General features: G+C 38.6%; 3 protein-coding genes across 11 annotated transcripts; 1 reads left to right on the top strand and 2 right to left on the bottom strand.

The window, feature by feature from the left end:
• Positions 1-1,351: 1,351 nt before the first annotated feature.
• LOC117205810 (general odorant-binding protein 83a-like) lies at positions 1,352-6,181 on the bottom strand. 4 transcript variants are annotated; one of them, XM_033444561.1, is made up of 6 exons: positions 6,050-6,079; positions 2,203-2,328; positions 2,060-2,117; positions 1,786-1,980; positions 1,494-1,558; positions 1,352-1,422 (listed from the first exon to the last, which is right to left on the bottom strand). In XM_033444561.1, the coding sequence occupies exons 1-6, from the start codon at positions 6,062-6,064 to the stop codon at positions 1,396-1,398; spliced, it is 486 nt and encodes a 161-aa protein (XP_033300452.1). In that variant the 5' UTR covers positions 6,065-6,079; the 3' UTR covers positions 1,352-1,395. The 4 variants fall into 4 exon arrangements, with proteins under 4 accessions (XP_033300452.1, XP_033300454.1, XP_033300453.1 ...); XM_033444563.1 differs by lacking the exon at positions 6,050-6,079 and adding an exon at positions 2,978-3,274; XM_033444562.1 differs by lacking the exon at positions 6,050-6,079 and adding an exon at positions 2,978-3,273 and having other exon boundaries at positions 2,203-2,485.
• Positions 4,835-15,146, top strand: LOC117205809 (double-stranded RNA-specific editase Adar). 5 transcript variants are annotated; one of them, XM_033444559.1, is made up of 9 exons: positions 5,430-5,848; positions 5,933-6,009; positions 6,095-6,155; positions 6,357-7,184; positions 7,279-7,664; positions 7,753-8,047; positions 8,107-8,297; positions 8,378-8,486; positions 15,060-15,146. In XM_033444559.1, the coding sequence occupies exons 1-8, from the start codon at positions 5,797-5,799 to the stop codon at positions 8,474-8,476; spliced, it is 1,989 nt and encodes a 662-aa protein (XP_033300450.1). In that variant the 5' UTR covers positions 5,430-5,796; the 3' UTR covers positions 8,477-8,486; positions 15,060-15,146. The 5 variants fall into 5 exon arrangements, with proteins under 5 accessions (XP_033300446.1, XP_033300450.1, XP_033300449.1 ...); XM_033444558.1 differs by lacking the exon at positions 15,060-15,146 and adding an exon at positions 13,773-13,892; XM_033444556.1 differs by lacking the exon at positions 15,060-15,146 and having other exon boundaries at positions 5,431-5,848; positions 8,378-10,948.
• Positions 14,701-22,744, bottom strand: LOC117205808 (major facilitator superfamily domain-containing protein 6). Of its 2 annotated transcripts, none has more exons than XM_033444554.1 (11): positions 22,335-22,744; positions 20,130-20,655; positions 19,431-19,823; positions 19,225-19,346; positions 18,929-19,154; positions 18,714-18,854; positions 18,057-18,326; positions 17,302-17,560; positions 16,242-16,532; positions 15,558-15,623; positions 14,701-15,289 (listed from the first exon to the last, which is right to left on the bottom strand). In XM_033444554.1, exons 1-11 carry the CDS (start codon positions 22,742-22,744, stop codon positions 15,279-15,281), a joined length of 2,715 nt encoding a protein of 904 aa, XP_033300445.1. In that variant the 3' UTR covers positions 14,701-15,278. The 2 variants fall into 2 exon arrangements, with proteins under 2 accessions (XP_033300445.1, XP_033300444.1); XM_033444553.1 differs by having other exon boundaries at positions 14,821-15,289; positions 15,511-15,623.
• Between the last annotated feature and the right edge of the window lie 1,478 nt (positions 22,745-24,222).

The raw sequence follows: 24,222 nt of genomic DNA on the forward strand, positions 1-24,222 counted from the left end.
TAAGCCACGTTTTCAGAAGTCGGTTAGAGGTACATTCACGTTGCTGGCCCGAACAAACTAGCCGTGTTTCTTTCGTCCGTCGACTACATTACCGAAAATCCTATTAACGATAATTTTCTCTTAGGGAGAAACGAGTTTCGATGGTATCTTTCATCTGCTCGTTGAATGGCTGGCTCTATCGAATCTCGTTCAGATTAGTCGAGTTATCAATTTAGTGAATTATCAATTTAGTTGTCTTAGTTATATCACATGACTGTATTTAGTTCACTTTAAACAACCATCGTTTCCTGTTTAATTCACTGTAAATAGATCCATCTATCAATAAATTTATCGCATAGGGTAGAAATCATTGGAAATCCTAATTTCTAATATTTCTGAATAAATAATCCTATAATAGTGTATATCCTTTATCCTATAATAGTATATAAGCCCTTTAAGTATCGAACCCTTCCTTTTTTTAACATCCTGTATGTGTGAAATGTTAATTATGATGTTAACGTCATAACTGATGTAGACGAGGTACACCAACGATACAGAGTCGAGTTTTGGCTTAGGCAACCAATATCAGATAAAGCTGGAAGTTAGAGTATTATCATAGACATAATTATTACCTAATCAACCGCTGTTTTGAGATTCGTAAATAACCGCAACATTTTGGTTGCTTACAGAGAGGTTAATACCGACCTGTAAGAGACATCGACGCGTAAACGAGGTTGTAAACTTACAGAGGCAAAGGTAAGAAAAATAGCATCGTCGAGGGAAGTTAATTTCCGCCAGACGCCAATATCTCGGTGAATATGCTACATTGTCGGAAGTTTCGAACGTTCGCTGAATGATTTTCCTTCCGCGTTCCTGTAAGGAATAAACCTCATCCGCTAAGCCGATGAATACCTTAAGGGACGAAACTTTCTCGAAGTTTTGACAGTTTCGAAGAATTGAAGGAGCTGAATTCGCGTACGCGATTAACCCCTTTATGGTCATACACGTATATAGCAAAAATAAATAACGTTTCCACCGCAGCTAAGTTGGTACAGTAAATTCAAGGTCATACCCTAACGTTAGCATTCGAGCGTTAAAAATATAAGATGTAGCGATATAATCACAAAAGTATATGTATCATTTGTATATAGTCGAAAAACAATTACGCTGAGGAGGATAGTGCATCTTTAACCGATTAGATTGAGAAAAATCGTACGTTGAGGAATTAAGACTATCGTTTTCTTCCCACCATTTATCCCGTGCTACATCTCCAATTTTATTTAACGTTGAACCATGCATACAGCACTATTTCGTTCTTTTGTCTCTCATCGCACAATGATTACACGAAAGCGGAGTAATATCGTCTTCTTTCTTTTAATACTCGAGTATCTCCCTGCGGCTCTCCTGACGAGAGCTCTAGAGGAAAGGTACGCTCTGCAAAATCTGTAACGCGAATAGGAATGAGTTCGTCTCTGTTAAACGAAGAAATTCTGAACAAATGAAAATGTATCTACCTCTGGGTGATGTCCTACGTAACATTTGATCATCGTGTAAGCCTTGTCGCAAGGATCGTCACTCTCTGAAAGTAGGTAGTTCGATGTTAGAATCATAATAATTGCGCACGAATGATCATGACCCGGTAGAGCAAATTACCGTCTCCTATTTTGAACAAAACTTTAGAATTCTCAGCGATCGTGTATTTGAATCATGTTTAGTGGAACGCTGTTAACCTAATAATCCTAAGAACTTAATATCCATCTACATAGCACAATTTACATGGAGAACGAAAACGCGTGAAATACTCACGAACAGATTTACACTTGTTAAACAATTTCTTAGACGAGTCTTGCATGCTTCGTGGTAGATGTCGAAGCGCCCTTTGCACATCTACCTCCGCGTTCTTATCTAAGATACCGTGCCTCATCATGAAGCACTTGAGGTAGCACTTTAAGTTTTGATCTTCCTGTTCCAAGTCTCCGGCTTTCATCCGTCTTAATGCGGCTGAAACGTTCAAAGAAAGATAGTAATACTTCATTACCGAAGCCTTTGGCTTCATAATTACAGATGCTGTATAGCATACCCCATGAAACCTTCGATTCTCTGCGACAGTCCTTCCTAATATCTGCCTTACCAAGATGCTAAAAAAGGACAGAAATAATTGACTGAAATTTTTGACAAAATTTGTATCATTGAATCTTCCTTTCTTAAAGTACAATCGCTTACCAACAAAATTAGGATCGTCGATAGAACGAGAAAGAAACGACAATTTCTTAACATGTTTCTTCTAATGCTCTTGATTCGCAAGCAACGATTTAAAACCACTTCGAACACCAACGCCTCAACTGGAACCTTATCAGCTCAATAGCCAGTTGTTACTCGACCATTCGTATAAACGTCAAGATTTACGTAGATCAAAATTATGTCGGGCAATTAATCAATAAATGGAACTCAAAGCAATTCGATAATCAATGGCAAACGTATCAATGAGTCTTACTAGCGCTCCATGCTAAAACAGATGTCAACTTGTCAGATTTACTTGTCCGTCCATCGTCGACATAATCGATCAGACATAGCAAATCGAGCCACGATAATTCAACTAAGGAAACGTTCGAGCAATGCATTAATCATAAGTTGTCTAAGGGTCAATCGGGATGCGCTAAGTATCGGAAATGGCGCGTGTCATACTAGAAAGATTCTAACATCAAGAAAAATCCGAAGATTTCCCTTTCCTTTTTTTCTTTCTGCCAAAAAGTCGGGAAAAGAAGAATTGAACGACAGCAAGTTTTTTTCCAAGAAAACTTCCAATCCCATGAATATTTCGGTATTCTGTCTGTCGCGACGCCGATCAATTCGTCTCGGGAACAAAAAGCTCACGAACTTTTTCCTGGCGACCGGCGTTGAGATACGTTTTCGATCAACCTAGATATTCCAAACGACCGGGAATATTCTATTCCCTGGAGCATCCCGTTTCTGGTTCCTTTCGTTAAGAATTTCTTACCTTTTCCCTCACTTCGGAAACTGGCGAATCATCGTCAATTTCTTGACGATTGATCTTGTCCTGCCAGATGTTCCATAAATATTATGCTCTGCCTGTTGAAAGATAGCAGCGATATTTAACCTTGCGACAATTTATCTTAAGTGGACACGTCACGTACTGAACAGTACCGAGCAAGTGTCGGAGAGAACCTCGAATACGACACGATTACATATTGAAACTTACAATTAGTCTACTATAACGTATTTACGCTTACTATTGCACGAATAGTTAGCTCTTGTTCTCTTCGTCTCTATATAAAGTTGTATTTTGTCCGACATCTAAATTAGAAGAAATGTTGCGTGTATAATTTCTCGTTTCTATTACTCTAGAATTGTTGCTAATTATTTAGAAAGCTGCCGTCATCTTGGATTTCGATGATTCTACTAATATGGTGTAGAAGTCAACATTTCGGGCAAAGTTTTTCTCTGCATGTTACAACCTCACGCCTAATCCAATCCTATATAAACTATGAACAAAAGATAAAAATTATCTCCGGGTTAGGTACTATTTTATCCAGCCACCGTGAGACAGCCGGCAACCCATTATGCTAACGCATACGCTGTCACGGACACACAATAATAGGTAGAATAATGTATTCTACAATGTTATAGTGTTACTGACAGTCTTTTACAAATACCTCGCAAACTAAGAGCATACAACAATATATAGCATATATGTAACTCGCATACAGCGTTATGCAGACAAAAATACATAGTGCCATTTAAAAAGATCAAGGTATCCTTGGCTTGTCATCGAAGCAGAATCTTTTTTGAAATTCGTAATATTGCAATTTATAGTCGACTGCAAGCCGATTAACTTTTGATTGCGTATTGACCAGTGAGGACTGATTTTTAGACCACTCTGTATGTGTAAATCGTCAGATTCCTTTCAAATTTTGTCAGTATAATCACGATAGTTGTATTTCGTCCTAATGCTAATGAAATTCCAAAATTTTATATAGCATTGTGGCGGCACTCGACGACTTCGCGACACAAGCATAATGTCATCAAAGTGTAATGCCTAATGTGCAATCGATATCCCTACGGTCCTTCCGCCGAATATTCGTAAGAATGCGTAGGCGGCAACGGTCGCAGACGTCTAACAAACGCGTGCATAGTGGGAATATCGAGAGGTAACAAAAGAAAAGAATCTGTTCAAAGATTCATTCGGTTTTGAACAGCAACAGAAGTGCAAAGGGTCAAGTGTAACAGCAAAGTGCAAAGGGTCAAGTGTAACAGCGAAGCAAACATAGTCGAAAAGCGAGGATTGTTGATTGTTGGTAGGTGACTGTCGATTGTTAAATAAATTATATTGTTGAACATCGAGAGTATTTTTTGGGCACCTTACATCTAACACCACGTCAGCATACATAAAAAGTTTCTAATAGTGTTCGTATACTTTCGTCAACCATCCTATTTCTAGTAGACTATCCAAGAGTTAAAAAGAAAAAGTTGATCATTCGAACTCATCGGAATATGAACTGTGCCAATCGTTCTTATGGAATGATCAAATTACAGCAACCGTTGTACAAACTTATTGCGTCAGTTATATCTTTCTCTTCGAATGAATAGGGATCGAAATGGAAAAACTCTGTGAACCATTATCGTTAAAACAAAAAAGACGAACGTACAAGTTGAGAAGTACGACATTGTTTCTTTGATTCACGTATTTTTCCAGTATCCAGATATTAGTCATCGATGATATCTTATACAGGGATTCCCTGGCGGTAAAGTTTGCTTCGGCGTGTACTTAAACCGTCGTGAGGGGTCACGACGTTTAAAATACGAAGAGAATTACGATTCGCGACTTCTACTCCACTGAAGAAGCTTTGAAATTGTAGAAAATTGAAAATAATCACGTGATGGGCAAGAAAACGGGAAGAAAATTACCATTGATGACGAAAACAACGGTGAACATCTTTTTCTGTGGTTTTGCATGCCGCGCGTGTGCTATTTTGTATCTAATAGCTGTGGTTTTATTTATAGGAGCAGAAAAAGATACTTCCAAGGCGGGTTGAAGTTTTCGTATGGCAAAACTACCTTCTGATAAAAATACGTGAGTATCTCGAATTTACCATTTTATCGCATTCATAATGTTCATTATTATTCGAAGATATGAATGAATTGGTATTATAGTAGCACAATTAAGATGATACATGTTCTGAATGGCAAATATACTACATATGTGCTATTCTTTGCACGCATAATTGTTATGTATGTAGGTTATAAAAATGTGAAAAGAAAAAAGAAACGGATTTTCTATGTTTCCGTGATAATCGTGCAATGCTATTTTTAGTCATTCTCGTAACATAAAAACAGGATGTCATATCCATCATATACATCTTATGTAAACATTCATGTGTCTGTCTACGTTACACCTTAAACTTTTCATGCGTCGTTACGCTGATTCTAGCGCAAGAGTCCCGTCGACTCGCTTTTGAATCGACTCTGCGCGCGAGTTTTCTTTGTCGTGTGCGTACTGCTCTGCGCAATAAACAAGCTGCGCTACTTTGAATAAGAAGTGTGTTGTTATATCGGACTGATTAAAATCCGCATCCACGATTGCCCGCTTTCTTTTTCTTGTGTCCGTATATCATTTTCTTAAAAAATTTGCGATGTAAATACGCGCGATAAATTAGGTTATGTCGAGACTAGCAAAAAAACAGCAGTGGCGCTGCGGACATATCGTGACACGAGTATAATTAAAATCAATGTAACGTACAGTGCTTCAAGACAAGATTATTTTCCAGTGCATTTTCCAACGCATTTGTTGGACAAGAAATGTCGAACGGATTAACGGTGTTGCATAATGACAAAGACTCTAACGAAACAAGTATGAAATTCAAACATTGATCTTTTATTCATCCATCGCGTACACAATTTTCATAATCGTATTCTTTTCATTTCCGATCTCCAGACTGCAATGTATCCACAGTCGGTGCTAGCACTGCTGCATCTCCTGCGGAAGGATTGCAGGAGAGTCACTTGACAGGGGTGAGTTTCATTTAATTAAGATCATTTTTGGAATAGATACCTGTTCCAAATCCATAGCACTGGCTTGTTGTTGTCCTCTTCACAGATGGAGCAGCCAAATATCTCAAGATCAATCTTGAAGAGACCTGCCGAATCAGAACCTGAAGGTCAGTGGCTGGTTGCACGATCTTATATCACGCTATTGAGCAGCACTTAGTTGTTACGCATGTGCATATTAAAGATGATTTGATAGAAACAAGCAGAACATGGATCATCTTATAAGTCTTTCAGGTTCAAGTTCTTTTGAGCAAAGGAAAGCCAGCTAGAATACACCAAGTAAATTAATCTGTTTCTATTATTTTTGTCAGGTACAACCAGTCCAAAGAAGCGTCACAAGAATCCACAGCCCAAAAATGCGGTGTGTGCCCTGAATGAATTGAAAACTGGTGCGGTATACAAGGTAGTTGACCAAACTGGTCCTACACATGCTCCAATATTTACGATAGCAGTACAAATAGATGGACAAACTTACGAGGGCAAAGGACGTACCAAGAAAATGGCAAAACATGCTGCTGCTGAGCTAGCTCTTAGAAACATTATACAGTTTAGAAATACACCAGAAGTTCATCAAGCAATTAACACTTGTCAACCTTCTATTCCTCTTGAACCAGATTTTACAAGCGACGTTACGGAACGCGATAATCATCTAGTAAATGCTTTCAAAACTTTGACCCAAGAACCAAAGAGCACAAATAAATTTTTAGAGAAAGGGCCTGTAGCGCTTATTAATGAATTATATCCTGGTGTAGTGTATAATTGCGTATCTGACAATGGAGAAAGTTATGCAAAATTTACGATATCGATCACAGTCGATGGAGAAACATTTGAGGGAACTGGACCAAGTAAAAAATTAGCGAAAGCTGCAGCTAGTAAAGCAGCGCTAGCTAAATTAAGGAACGTTCATAGTTCTTCGTTCTGTATACCTCTTCCGGTTCGTGTATTGCCAAACTTTTCCAGCGGACATTGGCAAGATCAAATGACGTTACCTCAAATGTTAGCTGATAAAATTGGCAAGATGGTAAACCAAAAATTTAGCGAATTAATTCAATCGAAGCCGCAACATGCTCGTCGTAAAGTTTTAGCCGGCATTGTTCAAACTAAAGGATCGGATGCAGAGTTAATATGCGTAACAACTGGTGAGAAATAACTTTTTTATATAATTTCTTGTATAAAAACTGAAAATTTATACAAAGAGATTATATTATTTTCTTTTTTCTTTTTACATAAAAGGTACCAAATGTGTTTCTGGGGAGCACCTTAGTGTTAGTGGTGGTGCTTTGAATGATTGCCATGCAGAAGTAGTTGCAAGGAGATGTTTGTGCGAATATTTGTATAAACAATTGGAGCTTCATACAGAGGATCGTGGTGCGGAATCTATCTTAGAACCGGCAAAAAAGGGTTTCAAACTAAGACAAGGAATTCAATTTCATTTATATATAAACACTGCTCCTTGTGGAGATGCCAGAATTTTTTCACCTCACGAAGAAAATGAGTCTGTCGACAAACATCCAAATCGAAGAGCAAGAGGTCAGTTGCGAACCAAAATAGAATCTGGAGAAGGTACCATTCCTGTAAAGAGCTGCGAAGGTATCCAAACATGGGATGGTGTACTTATGGTATGATGTATTCTATGTCGAATACGATCAAGTAAATACTCTTCATTTCCGTGCAGACTTTAGTGCAAATATTTATTTCAACTTATAGGGCCAAAGACTGCTGACGATGTCGTGTTCGGACAAAATAGCTCGGTGGAACGTACTTGGTGTGCAAGGTGCACTTCTAAGCCACTTCATCGAGCCAATTTACTTCCACAGCATCGTTCTTGGCAGTCTATTGAACCCAAGCCATATGTACAGAGCGGTCTGCGGACGTATCGAAAACACAATTCAAGGGCTACCACCACCCTATAGACTCAGTAAACCGCTAATGAGTCTTATCACATCTTCCGAAGTTAGACAACCTGGAAAAGCACCTAATTACAGCGTTAATTGGACAATCGGTATGTAGAGGAAAGGAGGGTGATTTAAATACTTCATTGTAATTTGTTGTATCTTATAGGTCAACCAGAAGCTGAGGTAATAAACTGTACCACTGGAAAAGACGAGTCAGGTAAACCCTCTAGAATATCCAAGCAGGGGCTCTTCAGGAGATTCTACAATTTACTAGGTAAACTTGATACTATAGACGACGCTGATAAAAATCAGTGCCGCCATTACTTGGATGCGAAATCATCCGTACAGAATTACTCGGTAAGTCGAAATAATCTCATTAGACACCGATACAAGAGCTGTGTTCATCATTATTTCGTTTAATTTTCCCCTGCGAACAGCTTGCCAAGCATCAATTGAAGGAAGCTTTCGTAAAGGCACATCTTGGGAGTTGGGTTAAAAAACCGATTGAACAAGATATGTTTGAAGTCGATATCTGACTAAATCAGGGTAATAATAAGATCTCTGCAGATGATACAGTGTTTCGGTTATCAAACTATGTAGTTCCTACTGCAAACTAGACCGCTCGTTCAGCGTGTTATGATATGGCAGAATGTGGCATCAGTAAAGCATAAATCATAGGTTCTCACGCATGTCTGGGACTTTGGGTTGTACGATATGTTCATATACAGAATCGTGTTCAGAATGTGAAGAAAAACGAGCCATTAGTGGCTTATCTAGTCTTCGAGCCGTCGAAGGTTTTACGATTCGATAGTTGCTCAGTTTAGATATAGGGTTATCATAACTTTCGATACTTCGAATCTTAATCTTAATCGTTAGTATGATGTCAATTTCGACAATTTTTATAGACTGTTAGATGAGTAAAAAAATTTTCGTTTCGCAACACAAATCATGTTGAAAAAAGTGAAAAGTTGCGTAGGTATTCACAAGTCGATAAATTTCCACGTTTTGACACATATCTAAAAATTAGTTTAATGATTGGAAATTCTTGTACTTATTCTATTTAAAAAAAGTAATAACCAACAGGTAGTTATTTGAAAACAATCGTGTAGGGGGAAGGAAAAATCCAAATTGACGAATATTTCGGGATTTTATTCGTGCCTGCAGTATTTACTAGGCTTTAGGAATAACAGTGATATAACATGCATCAAGTTACATCCCTAAAGGCTGTGACTACCGAGTATAGGATCTTCATGCAAATTAAGTACTCTGTTGCAAAGTTTTAACGAAAAATGACAGGAATCGATTCCTTGTCGGCGTATTCGATTGTTTCGAGTTACAAATAATTATGTTTTTTTAATTATCAAACTAAGTTACATTGCGTTAATATTTTATGATACTCGTCGACAAAGAATCGGCCCTCGACAGTTCGATGTCGTTATTATTGGTTTTCATAGGGAACAAATGGAAGAAGAAATGTGTGAGTAAGAATAATCGACATGAAAGTATGGATGAATTATATGAGTCAGTAGGTGAATGAAGAAATATACATTATATTATTAACAGTTTTAGAGAATCCTAAGGTCATTGCCTCACTGTGCCAGTATTATACACTTACTGCTATTCTGCCGTAATGACACACTGCCCGGTGTCGGTCCAGTTTTGCGTGAGAAACTCGACAAATGTACAAACTAATCTCATTTCAAGTATTACATACTAGTATTAGAAGCAGCCATTACGTCGAAAGGACTAGTTGTATATAGTACAACATCGGATGTTGTTAGTTTGATTGTTATCAATTAGATTGTTATCAATTTGATTGTTAACAAGTATTGTTATGTACTTTCTTTTTTTTCCTGTTGCGATTTTCTTTTCTTTTTTATGCAACAATTCAAAAAATGTGTACATGTTTGTGCCAATAAGAACTGGAAATCAAATGCAATAATGCCAATGATAAGCTAATTTAACCGATGTTTGCTATGTTTTCTAAATTTTTCATGAACATTTATTTAATATGAAATAATTCTTTGAGTTGAACTTCTCCAGTATTATCAACGATTAATTCTTCTTCGCGCTTAAAGTTTCAAACAAACGAATTCTACTATAGCCGCCTTTTTCTGCTTGCTTCTTGCCATTTGCATAATACATATATTACACGTGGATCCAATCTTTACGAACACACATTCAATTTACATATTTACAAGTGTGTATTGAACCTTTTGTGCATAATAACCAAACTAACTTATACAGATACTCACTTGATCTGGGTCGGCTATGTTGTTCTCCGTATTACGGAATTATTTTACGCATACCAAGAAAAAGAAAAGAAATAATACTGAGAGAAGAAGAGAGAGGAAACGCAGGTGTACACAAAATTCGTAGTATTATAAATGGCGAAGAGTCATAAGAGAAATAGATCGCCGGAAATGTGTGATACAAGTGACAAACGTGAAGTCCACGTTGTTTATCGTTCTTTCATATTACACGAAAATCAGTAGTAAGTTTTATGACGAACTAGTTTACATTCATAGGCTAGTGTTTTTATTAAGTAGAGACTAAAGGGGTGCGCATCGGTTTCTCTTGACTTTTCCGTATTTTCCTCGTATCTTTACGAATTGCATCACGTATACACTTTATGTATAATGATATATTATTATATTACATCACACACGCATATACACACACACAATCACATACCGATCGGTACCTATAGAGAGAAAAAGAAAAAATGAAAAAAAAGAGACACTACTTAGTGGTCAATGATCAAAACTCGGAGTGAGCATAATAGTTGTTAATTAATTTACTAGTCCTATCTAGTCAATCATTGATGCAATTTTCGATTCTTCTCCGAATCATACTTGGGGGAACATAGCTTAGTATACCGATGATAATACGAACTCGTAGTTGGCTAGAATTTAAGCTTGACTAGTGCCTCTAGATGTAACTTTGTCCAAAATAAGTAATACCGATATAGGCAAAAGAATATCGAATAAACCTTTATTTACCAAGTACTGGGTGTTATCTTGCGATCATTCCCACTAATTCTTACTGTATCTTGAATAAAAAGAAACGAAAACGAACAAAATGTTTGCTTATTACGTCAACTTCATATCGCATACCTGGAATTTCCAACTGATATTGCGTCATTTTATGGAACTTTTATAGAATATTTTGAACAAATGGCTACATAAATATTGGACAGAAAAATTTAGCGAGTGTTCGTAATTAACAAAATATTAATTCATTCATCCGTTTTAAGAAACGCATGATATTCGCCTCTTGCTTTACGCCTTTGAATGCATCCTATTGCTTGCACAGGTTAAGACCTCAATTGATTTCAATGTGAATAAAATATTATTTATGAATAGCTATAGTGGCTAGAAAAAGTATTTGTACACTTTATTCTTCCAGCGAAGCATTTTCTATGAAGTGCTAAATTTCACTTTTACAATGTCAATTTTTTGCAGTCATATGAAATTACTTAGTATATAGAAATTAATTATATAATTAGCATGTAAATGCCATGATAAATACAAATAATGATGTACAAATACTTTTTGTAGCCACTGTATATGCATGTTACGAATTTATTTTACGTTTGCAAACGGGCAGGTCAGCTTAGTCGTGGAAGGAAAGCGTAAAAAAGACACGGTTCTCTTTTGTTGAAACTGTATATTAATTACATCGTTACTATATATTATATCTTTTCTCTGTTAATAATCTATTAATGACGCTGTACCTATCGTACAGCTATCGTTTATCTCGCTTCGCACATGAATCCCTCGACAGGCCTTTCTCAATACGAATACAATGAATTCCTCAGCTCGTCGATGAACAGCTCGAATTGCGAAATGAACCGAATTCTATGTACGTTACTTCAGTCATTTGAACGCGAGAACGTATTTAAAAAAAGAAAAAAAAAAGAAACACGAAATGTATGTACGAATTGTGATCGTATGACATAACAGAAGATATGATCTCAGCCCGTTTGTTCGCGATCACGTCGTATTCCTTTATCGCGAATCGTTCTCTCTCGAGAAGTATTAGAAACGAAAGACGTGTTATCGGTCGTTCTACCGACGATACCAAGCGAGACGAAGTAATCACGTGCGAAGCGGCTGTTCCTCGAATGTTACATCGATTTTTCTTCAACTTAATCGCTATATGATATGTATCGAGTTCGCCAAATGTTCCCTGTCATGCACTTTTCCTATATCCTCCACTTTGGTTACGGTGACTATCACGAGATACGCGTTGGTATGGGTGAAAAGTATGCTCGAGCAAAGTCGCTCAAAAAAGAAAAAGGTAAAAGGTACGTCGAAAGAAGAGGAAAGAGAAGATACGTCGTGTGAAATATTAATAGAAGGTGAAAGTAAAGTTAGAATCCACCGTATGTTTTGTTCGATCGCATGACGTTGGCTACATTATATTACGCAATATGTAGCGATTCCTCAGACGTTCCTTGCTTTCCTGCTACTTTTTATTCCTGCTTTTAGAATTCTTCTCTGACAGAAATTTCTGATCTCTTAATAGGTCTACGTGATAGGAAGACTTGGAGTTAAATGTCATTAAAAAAGTGTTCTGCCCGGTTGGTAACGACACGCAATATTGCTTGTTGCGAATCGTACGATTATTATTAGAGAGCTAGTTGTCGAAGAACGCGAAACAAATAATTGATAACTTCATTTATTTCGAGCACGCCTTTCACCGGATGCCGTGTAACAAATCTAACAGGCTTGACAGCGATTTTTCTTAAATCTACGAAAGCAAACTATAAATGGGACGCCAGAAGCATTCGTTTACGCAATGTCCAACAAAGTATCGTATTCAAATTATTAGAAAATCACATGCATCGGGAGTGTGGCCGACCAATTGCAAGCGCTAGATCTATCCAATCTACTATCATTCGATATTTGTCTTTCGATGATTAATTAGATAAGTGATCTCATTGTGTATCGTGCACGTGTGCATGTTAGTCGCGAGACAATGAGGTTCGATCCACGTTGTTCGCTGTCTTATTACGTCCATCGGACATTCTGATGGAAACTGCGTTTACAACATCAGCTACTACGTTATGATTATCCGTTTCGTGCTTACGGGCGCTGTTGGCCTAATTCTATTCGATTTCGGTGGAAGGTGTCCTCGAAAACCGGTGTTCATACAGGGGAACAGTGAGAAAACGAAACACCCCTGTGACACGTGTTCATTCTGACGCACACACATACGATTAATAATAATGTAACCGTACCGACTACGTAACAATACTGAGCTAAAAAGCACTCTGATACGTACAACGCTATGCCTTAGTGTTTAGACTTCATTTAAGGTAATGTAGGTACAACATTACGTCTAGCTTGTGCCTCGGGAAACGAGATTCCGCTTGGTTCAGGCTATTCGCACACTTAGCCGAACCAAATCGAACAAAAATACCCCATCGAGTGAAAAACATTCCGGGGTATGTGCTCTCGGATCGCTTTATCTTCGATTCGAGCGGCTTCGAATCGAGCTTTCACTTCGAACAAGATCGAATTGAGTGCGTTTAAAACGATACATTGTCTGACTGCAACTAAGTAGTAAGAAAATAGCGATGGCTCGAGAACTTCAACGTTGATTCGGGCAAACGCACGACGTTAATAGTTTTATTGAGATTCCCACGATAAAGACCGGGTTACGCTTTCCATCTTTATCACGAATCCGCTTAATTATCTCTCATTATTAACAATATCATACACCTATCGCGGAGAAACGTGGTTTCCAGTTCACATAAGAAAACAGTATTTGAATTAACAACTCGATAGTCTACAGTAATTACAGTACGTGTGAAACATTTTACAGATACAACACGCAACGAGCAACGTTCAGCCTAGAAACGGAAAACAACGGGCGAACGAGAGAAGAGTCAAGGGTCATTCTTTAATATTCACACGCGAAGAGAAGCAGAGAGAAAGAGAGATAATAGTATTTACAATGATCTTTAGCGATTCACGACTTTCGTCAAAGAATACTAGATACGCAATAGTGGAGAGAATCGTAACAAAACGAGAGAAGCGAAGGGAGTAATACGATTTTGCACATCAAGATACACGTAATAGTTACATCGAATTGCTTGCATTCGAGGGCGCGGCCGTGACCCGAATTTCATCGAATTTTCGAATCCGTACGATGAGAAACTCGCAAGTCGATTTTCTTCGGCCGATTCTGTTTCAAATCGCGAAAGTCTCGACTGACCGGTTAGAGAAGATGGAATCTTTGAAAATCTCGTACTCGTCGATTCGTATTTGACAACCGATGAAAATGCACTCGAACGCTACCATGGAATGCAAGTCCTTGTATAGGATATGAGTTTTCGTTGAAGCGACCCCGCAGATCGTGTTGTGCCGTACTACACGTGTCAGGTATATTACGTACATAGATTTCAGTCACGAAAGACATTTGTTTTCTTTGCTGTACATCGTGGCCTTTTATGCATATACACGAGATGATCCGTGTGGTACGTGAAGATCTTGTCTTCACTTGCATCTCAAATTTGTTAAAATAACGTTAAAAGTGGATTCTACGAGACGATCACGTATCACGGGACCAGCACGTTTATATCCTAACAAAATATTTCTATCGGATGGCTTTCTTTCGATTCGCGCTTGGACTTTCGTCTCGTATATTTCGCAGACGTTCCTCTCATCCGATCGAAGCTGCCCTTCGGTGCCCCCAGCGAGCGATCCTCACCTATTACGCATGTTTTTTCGAATGTTTTTCGTCGATTACGTTAGCGTTACGAAACTCGTAATCCCAGCAGTGTTCAACGGTAAACAACAAGATCATAGTGAGCAGGCACTTTTAAATCATCGTTCCATCGATCAGTCTCATGGTCAATTCTTTTTTATCTTTTTGAATGTTGCGCTTTATCCTTTCGATGCTTCTCCAAGCTTGATAATCGAATTGTTAGCATCGGAAAGAATTCTCTCTGTTTATTTGCTCTTTATACCGTGATTAATTTGTCGCAATAGTTTGCATCGACGCTATCAGGCGTTTTTAATGCGAGTATAATGAACGGTGTTGCTCCAAGGAGGCACCAAGGGGTTTTCATCGAACTTTTTTAACCGTGTAAAAATTCCTTCTGCCTAGCACTCCGAAGCTGGTTCTTCGTTTTCGGTTCTCCAGAGAACATGCCGGTTATCGACCAGCGTTCCATGAGCATCCTAATCACCTCAAGTGGGATCGAACGTCCCGGACTGTTACCATTCGTAGTCGTGCTGATGGAAGGGGTTGGTGCATGGTTGTTGAGCGTGTAGATGGGTCACTATCGGCGGTGGTTTAACCAGGTCGAATTCCCTGCTAATCACCTCATTGTAAAGCTGTGAAACAGAAGAAAACGGAATTTTAGGGGTAACCAGCTGGCACGACAACGGTGTTGATCATTGTATAAAAATAAAAGCACGAAAAGAAATAAAGAAAAACGTGTTTTTCGTTCAGAGAGTATAGCCTTGCGTAGAAGTTTTCTCTCTTTTTTTTTATCATTTATTTTCCAACAAACGTCTTCTTTGTGGACGTTTTAGTTAGAATGATTTTACTAAACCTGGAAGCTCCTACGGATATACTCGTCCTCGCCATTGCCAGTCATACCGTAATTATATCCACCTCCGCCGCCGCCTCCAGTGTTCAGAAATGGATTCGTCGGGTTTACTGGGCCTGAAAATGTATTTCATCGTGTACACGCTCGAATGAACAATGCAAAAACTTTCTTTAGAAAGGCCCGTAATAATTATTATTAGCGATGAAAAGATCTTCTCTCATCGACAATGGCTACCGGCAAGCATTTTAATCATTTGATTCATTGGGAGTTTGGTAACATATATATACTGGCTATAAAATATATTTGCATATATCCTTATTTTCCAATGAAGCGTCTTTTTTACCGTTTCTGCATTTCGTTTTCATAGTATCAAATTTTTGTAGTCATGTGAAAGTATATATTATTAAGTGATACGAAACTTGATGTGAACCTAATTAATTGATACATAAATTCTGTAATAAATACAATAGCGTGCAAGATAAACTTCTTTAAGGCTCATATTGCAATTATTAATTGAAACGCAGCTAGTAGTATTGAAAGACTAGAATTAAAATCTCTCACCTATTGTGAGATTCTTATTTATTTTGCAAATATAAGAGCCATTGTATGTAGTTAATATTGATAAAAAGCTATAAGTAAATCTTTCAACGCAAATTTACTGAGTTTATCATCTATCTTGCGGATCCTTTCTCTAGGAAGCTTCTCAATTACGAACAGAGAAGCGGAAATCTCACCTCCATTCGCACCTGGCACGTTGAGAGTATCGCCAGATTGGTAAGTGGCGCCGTAGCCCGTGTCTTGATTAGCCAATTCGTGCAGTCGAGTAGAGCTGAGAGCTCGAGGAATGGCGTTGCTAGGTACACCGTGCGGTGCCAGATGTGTCGCTTCGGCTACTTGACGAGGATCCTCCGTCTGTGGCAGCTCGGAGACGAAGCCTGTATCCTTTCTGTAAAAGTTGATGAACACGAACGCGCCAAGAACGACGATGCAGATGAGACCGTAAGCTCGGAATGTCGCAGTTGTTCCTAGGAAATTGTACGAGAAAGAGTCCCATTTAATGTAGGAGAAGTACAAAATGCATATACATGGAAAGACACAACGTACGTAAAAGGATATGTCTTTGTGAAAGTCTGTGAATGAAAATTCTGAACACGTTGATAGAATTGAAACGCTAGCAGGAATATGACCAGTCTTAAGACGCAAGTCAATCAATTTAGAAAGTTGCGAACGACAGGTAGTAAGTAAAGTTTCATCAATCAGTTTCGACAGGAAAAGTATGTTAGCATTTCTTCGATGTTTAAGAGATTTTGTAATACATCTTGCGCAATAATCTACCAATCAATGATATTGATGTATTGATATGTTACGAGTCGTAGGTCATAGACATTCGAATAATTAGGATTATCTACTGACTTGTAACTTGAAAACTTTGTTCGTAGAACTTGATTTGTTTCATTAGCAAACTTGTTGCTGTTACGTAAGGGAGTTTATTAATTCCTACAACCTGTAACTCGTGACTTAGAAAATTTCACTAATTAATATTCTCCCAACTTTCTGAGAGAATCCGGATTTGGCAAATCGATGTTGCATAAATGTCGATGAGACACGAATATTTTTTGGTGAATTTAGCCTTGATCGATTTATTTAAGAAACGACGTAGGCAACGTTGGAAAGCTATTAATAACGTAATCTTGTGAATATTCCAAGAATCAATATCGAATTACTTGCATTTCTCGACACGTGGTCAACGTGAATCGATAAGTCATCACGCAACACAGGGTACTAAGAACTCACCGTAAGCGTCGACGAACATGCCACCGATCACAGCTCCGCATCCCCTGCCAAGACCATGATGGATACCTTGAAGAACACCCTGCGCGCTCGTACGCAATTGTGGAGGCGTATTATGAGAGATGTAGCTGCAACACGCGGCCCACACAGCCGCATGGGTTATTCCCTGGATGAATTCGAAAGGCAGCACCCACCATGGAATCGTCAGATAAGAAATATAAAGGAAACGAAACACGTTTCCACCCAGTCCCATGCACAACACCTGAAATTGCGCGTGTGTATTTACTTTAAAAATAAGTTTCGTAATCACTAAGTGGCCTAAAGGTGGTGCACGCGATCCATGTTTATTATTATGAACGTATGTTGCAAATATGATGAAAAATGAAGTTAAACACAAATATTCTACTGTATCCTATGTATTCTATTGTATAAGAAGTTACCTTCTGCGTAAATTTACTATGAAGATTATTTTCATGTTATGTCTAACATAGATAGTTCTGTCCTGGCATATGTTATCGCGTTAACCCTTTCGAGACAGATTTTTCTCAACCACGAACACAAGAATCATGATACATCCAGATTTGAAAAAATGGAATAACGTAAAAGTAACTTTTGAAATAGGATACGTAGCTTGTTCTAAAAGTTTTCAGTAGATTCGGCAACAGAGAACCGCACGATAATTCGGCAATCTTCGTAAAAATTAATTTCAAAAGGATTAAATTTAAGGGTTCTTAATGAAAATTAAATGAACGAACTACCTTCACGTGACCGATTTGACGGATCAGTTTAAAGCTGAAGAAGTAAGCGAATATCTCGGAAATGTGATTGATCACAGAGGCGACACCAAATAGAGTCGGTGTGCCATTGTAGTCCTGAAGATGCCAAAAGAGGAAGGTAAAAATCAGCCCGATACCGAATCCCATGAACCACGCGACGAAAAGGAAGGATGCGCACTTGAGGTCTTTGAATTGCTTCAATACGGTCACCCATTCCGGGATCTCTCGCGTCGTTTGAGCGAACATTTTCGTCTGGAACAATACGAAGCTCGTTTAAAATGCATAATAGTCTCACGGGATCGATATCATCAACCCTTTGCGCTCCAGAAACATGTTAATATCTCTTTCCATCAACCTGGTAATTAAAATGTAAATTCATGAGAAAATGTGTATATTTCAATGTATTAATGTAAGTATATTTATATTTTATAATGTCTCAAATGTCATCTTAAATAATCGCACATATGATTTCCTGAAAGATAAGATTTAAAGGAATTCATCCCTTTCGAATTTTATTGTAGACTCTAGTAAAAAATTGATAGATATTCCTCTGGAATGAAATTTTCTGTGAATTTCACCGAGAAATCGTGTCAGTACCACTTTGTAGTTCCGAGTAAACACAAATCAAGAATACATTACCTTGCCTTCAGGCGGTTGTTGTTTCACATTCAGATTTACCCCTGCAGACGAGTCCTGAAGACTGGGCAGATTCAACTGTTGAGACAGTTGACTCTGCAGCTGCTCCTCCCTTGTTGGTTCTGCAGGAGGCTTCTCCACTTCCTGCACAACGAGACGGGTTACTTGATTCGACATTTGGTCCGTGATATTGGTAACCATGATATTTGATCACTCACCAGTTCCGTGACCGGAAAATCGTACTTAAAGTTGATCTGCGTGGCAGTGATCAGAGCGGCACCCATGAGGACGCTGAAGATCGCGAAGCAGATCGTATAATTCTTCTCCATTGCATCTGGACCGCATGGATGCTCGGAGAACGCAGTGCTGTGATCTAAAGCGATACCGACGAAGAACATAGCAAGACCCCAGCCTAAACTACCGAACATTCGCTGGTGACCGTACCTGTACCAGAAAAGAAGCTCGAAATGCAAAGAAATAATTAGAAGTTCGATGTTAAACAGGCAAAATTTACTTGTCCGCGTCTTCGCCTAATAAAGTGATGACGGCAGAGTCAGCTAGAGTGATCGCAGGCGCCGAGAAGAATTCACCCACTATCACCAACAGTAACAGGAGGAAGAAAGTTTTTTGGATGTCCTAGAACAGTAATTGCTTGTTAAGCGATAACACGAAAGTGAAAGAAAAGCAGCTGCAATTGTCAAATACGAAAGCGATATGTACCGGCAATCTGTAGACAATCGAACTGTAGAGAGGTTTCACCCATCCTTTGTTCTCTTCTTCGTTGTAATTCGCAGCATTGGAAACACTATGAGGACTCTTGCCGGAGTGAGGTACGTTGACGTAACGTTTGGTCCTAACCAACGGCATCTGGACATCTTCGTCATTATTTTCGTCATTTTCGTTCGCTTCTTCTTCTTCCTCTTCGTCCAACAAGGATACTTTACTTGGAGAGTTCACGGTGACCGTTTGAAACTTGGATAGAGACTCCTTCTCCTCTGAAATTTCATCATTGGCGTCTCTTTTCACCATGACCTTCATTGGTGGTGGTTTCACTCTCGTCTTGGTATGCGTGTACGCCTTCTTTGGTGGTCTTCCATCGTCCAAAGGTTGGTTCTGAAATTAATGAAAATTAAACTTGATGACTCTTTGATTGAGCTAAATAATAGTGATAATTAGACTGTGGATTTTTATGTATTTGTGGAAAGTTTAAAGGCCCCGAAAAGCACAGAACGTATAGAGCAGAGCAACGTATTTGAATAAACAAATAATAATTCTGTGTAACATATTTCAGTGCCACATTCTTCATTCCGTCATTTTCGCTGTTTTGTCACATTTTGATACATTTTTCTTAGTGGCACTGAAATTTTTCAATTTTGTTACGCACTTGTAGGTACCTCTGAAACAGAGAACAGAGCTTACATTTAGGAAACGTTTGTATTCGAGCACATCAGCTGGACGGTTTTTCCTTTGCAGAGTCTCAAAGTCGATAGTCTTAGCTTCGGGATCGTTTTCTTCGAACACCAGCTGTTTGTATTTTAAATCTTCGACAGGGCTCTCTTCTGTTGAAGTACTTGTTCCTTCTTGCGTTTCTCTTCGAACTCTATCGTTATTGAGATCGTAATTTTCTCGTACATCGTTCATCGTGCCCTGATTCATTTGTAAACTGAGAGCCGCCAGTGGATTTAGCTTGCTGTCTTTACGCAGCCTCTCGAAAACGACATTGTCCGCTATCTCTAAACATTCTTCGTCATTTCGATGATAAAAATCGTCAAGATTGGCGGACCGTTTAACTATTCTTAATTTAGGGTTCGGTGGTTCCAGATACGGCGTGTTGTTTCGTATAACCCAACACGATGTGGCCGGTGGTTGCATGAAGGCCAAAGGAAGAGTGAAGATGATCCAGCAAGACAGAGAGGCTAAAAAAATCACCTTGCCCTTTTGCCACCTGAAAAAGAAACAACCATTTCCTAAGTAAATTTGGAACTGTGTGATTTGGCTTGGTCAAATCGCGTTTCTTTCTGTCCTCGAGGCGGATAAATCGATAAGAGGTTGAAGCTTTCTCTCCCAGCTTTGCTAACCCACGCAATATTGGATTCTGGATAATATCCACTAACATTAACCGAGCAAACTGTTTATATATGCAATCCAAACATACGTGTATGTAATACCAGTTAAAAGGGCAAGTAAGCAGAGACACGTAAAAGGAATTCTATACTCGTGTCATTCGTCCAACTTACGTTTCTTTAAAACATATTCATTGATATTTGAATTTTACCACTAGCATTTTATTTTTCTATTTAATAACATATATACATACACATAGTGGGTCGAGAAGGTATTCGTACACTTGTCGACATTCTTTATGAACATATTGCGTGTGTTACATGAAACGTTTTGAAATTTCACTAGTACTGTAGCTAAACACTAATATCGTGGTTATATTTTTGGTAGAATTTGGAACGATTCTAAACGTTATACAGAAGTTACAGGATATTTAGTACAAGCATATATCCTGCAGAGATCACGAAAGTATTTAAGCAGATGGTCATCCGCAATATTAATAAGCCTCAGTATTCGGAGGGACAATTTGTAACGCTTATTATATGCTTAAAGTGGATTATGTAAGTACTTACGAGGTATCAGGATGTCACGTTATTTAAAGGAAAACGTAGGAGCAGGGACCAAAGCATTATAGATAGAATGAGACGTGGAAACGTAGAAGAGAAGAACAGATATTAGAGATAGGGACAGGAAAGAAGGTGTAACGTCTGTGAGAGGAATATTGAGACGTTAAAATATTTGATAGAAGACTGTGCACACGAGTAGAAAGAATAAACACAGGTGTGGACAAGACTTTGGAATATAAAAAATTGGAATAGATGATGGAATGACTAAGGAAGGACGAGAAGAGAAAAGATAAAGAATAGCAATAGAAGTGGCTGATAGAAATAATAGTTCTAAAATAAGAAAAACTTCTAACGTAGACTCTTAATATGCAGTAACTAGGTTAAGGATATTGAAGGATAAATGAGAAGATCGGAAGAGGAAGTGTGTGATTCAAAAAACTATAAATAAATCGCATTTATTGACCGCGAGGTCGAAATCAAATAAATCGTTACTATTATACTTAAAGTGGCTATTTATACTGAACTTTTACTAAATATAAATTTGTAGCAAATATCTTGCAACCCCTGTATATATTTTCAGATTAAATTCAAATTTTTCCAATATAGTCTTGCCAATCGCGATCTCGTTATAGTGTTAATGAAATATCAAAATGTTTCATATAATACGCACAACATGCACATACAAACTTTCTACGGCAGGCGTACAAATACTTTTGCGAACCATTGTATAAGCAACATGTGCAATTTACTACGAAAGCATTCGAAATATAGTTGAACCGAAAGATTTAAAGCTTGTCAAATTCGTCGATATTTGAACTTTGCCACTTTGGTATTCTTTTTTTTAATAACATATATATACAACATGTACGATATGCCATGAGAGTATATAGTACATACAATTTACCGAAAAGACTTAAGATAATTGCCATCGAATTGCACGAGTAACTCTCTACTGAGAGTTACTGTGTTTACCAGTCTAGTAGATCGAACCTCTCACCTGTCAGCCAACGAACCCCAGAAGGGCGCGCTAAGGAACTCGATGAAGGGTCTTAGTCCCATCAGGAGACCGCACTGGCCGGCGTTCATGCCCATCTGCTTGAAATAAACTCCCATCAGAGGAAAAAGGGAACCAAAGGCAGAATAGAAGAAGAAGTAGAACGTTTTCACGGTAAGCAATTCCTGATCTACGGAACCAAACAGGTACTCGATCACGTCGCTCTTGCCACGAATCTTGTGCGTCGCCTCTTTTGGTTGAGGATACAAGGTGGGATCGACCTCTCCTTGGGCTTGTGGGTCCACTATGGGCCTGGCTCCTGGCACCTGTTGTATCGTTCTACCAGGACCCTCCTGCGATGTTCCATCGGCTGCCCCATAATCGTAATCCTCGTGTGCACAGTAATTCGGCATGACTGGAGTCCAGGACTGTGGCTATCCTATCCTCGGATCTACGCTCTTTTTCCTCTGAGACACTTAGATTGAATCGAATGGAGGAATCGACGACCACCGTGGTATCCAGAATTGGAGAAACGATATCCGACCGATTCTAAGAATCGGCCCCACCTTGAACTATTCACGAGTGTAGTTGCTCGAGTAAGTTCTCCTTCGAGCGTCTGTCGTCTTTCGGGGATCACCAGCTACAATCCTTTTAGACGAGCGTCGAATCGATGGCCCAGCGTGTGGCACCTTCTGCTCGCGAAATCGATAATCCTGGCAGTGCGCCCGCGCAACTTGCACCCCCTTGCGCACCCTACCGACGACTCGGCCGGTGACACATCGCTAGCGATGGACGCTCGATCCTATCCCGTACCAGCTTTCGAACAAGTGGTCTAGGTGCTCTTGGAAATCGTGTTGTATTTCTTTCAAATTCGATATTTGACAAAAACTGGAGATCTTTGGTAAACGAAGGATTAATAAAAGTGGTTAATAAGAGTTGGATAGAAAGAGTATGTAGATCTTCGAGAATTATATCATTAGATAGTAGAAGAGTTTGGATACATGTAAAGCGTACTGGAATTTTTCATTACTTAGAGAGAATCTCGTGGGCAGTAGGGATTTAATAGAACGTAGATTTTGGAAAATTATGTAATTAGATAACGGAAAACCTTTTAGAATACTATTGTAGAAATCCTTAAAACTTCAATACGTATTTGAAAATCTTTCACGAGTGAGAGACGCATCTCTTGTTGGATATAGAAATTGAATAGAGAGAATACATAGATCTTACGAAAGTATACGATTAAATAATGGAAGATAATAATAAATAAACAGCGAGTGATGCAAGAACTCGAACGCTTATCGCAGAACATTTTTAGAAATATATTATTTGCATTACATGAAATATTATCAATATTATGAGTCTCAGGACTATCGTGATTAAAATAATAAAATTAATGACCAGTGAGAACGTATATAAAAAGTGGAAGATACTCATTGCGACAGTACACGTGAAAATTAACACGCAATATGAAGAGTATTGTATCGGAATTTTCCAAAAGTTATTCAAAGGCTAGACGCGTCTCAAACCCTTCGCTAGAGTTGGCACTAGTTTCTGACCAAATCTCGAAACCCTTGGCTTTTTCCACTTTCATCAACCCTCTTCTTCTGCGATTCTTGCGCAGTTGACAGTACGCCGGATATCCGGCTTTCAAGCGTAGCGGCCTGATACCATTAATGATTTTATCCCTGTTTTTTCTTTTCGCCATTATCTTATCGCTTCTATTTTTCTTCGCGCGTTTTCTTTCTATGAGATATCGATTGACCTGTTAATTGATCAAACGTAATAACCAAAAAAAGAAAGATCGTAATAATCTAAAGGAGCTTGTTTATTTTTTGTTTGGAAGAAACAAGTTGTCTGGAGGTTATCAGTTGGATGTGAAGCGTGAAAA

The sequence above is a fragment of the Bombus bifarius genome, unplaced genomic scaffold (assembly GCF_011952205.1).
Source record: "Bombus bifarius isolate JDL3187 unplaced genomic scaffold, Bbif_JDL3187 scf7180000007992, whole genome shotgun sequence".
Taxonomy (NCBI): domain Eukaryota; kingdom Metazoa; phylum Arthropoda; class Insecta; order Hymenoptera; family Apidae; genus Bombus; species Bombus bifarius.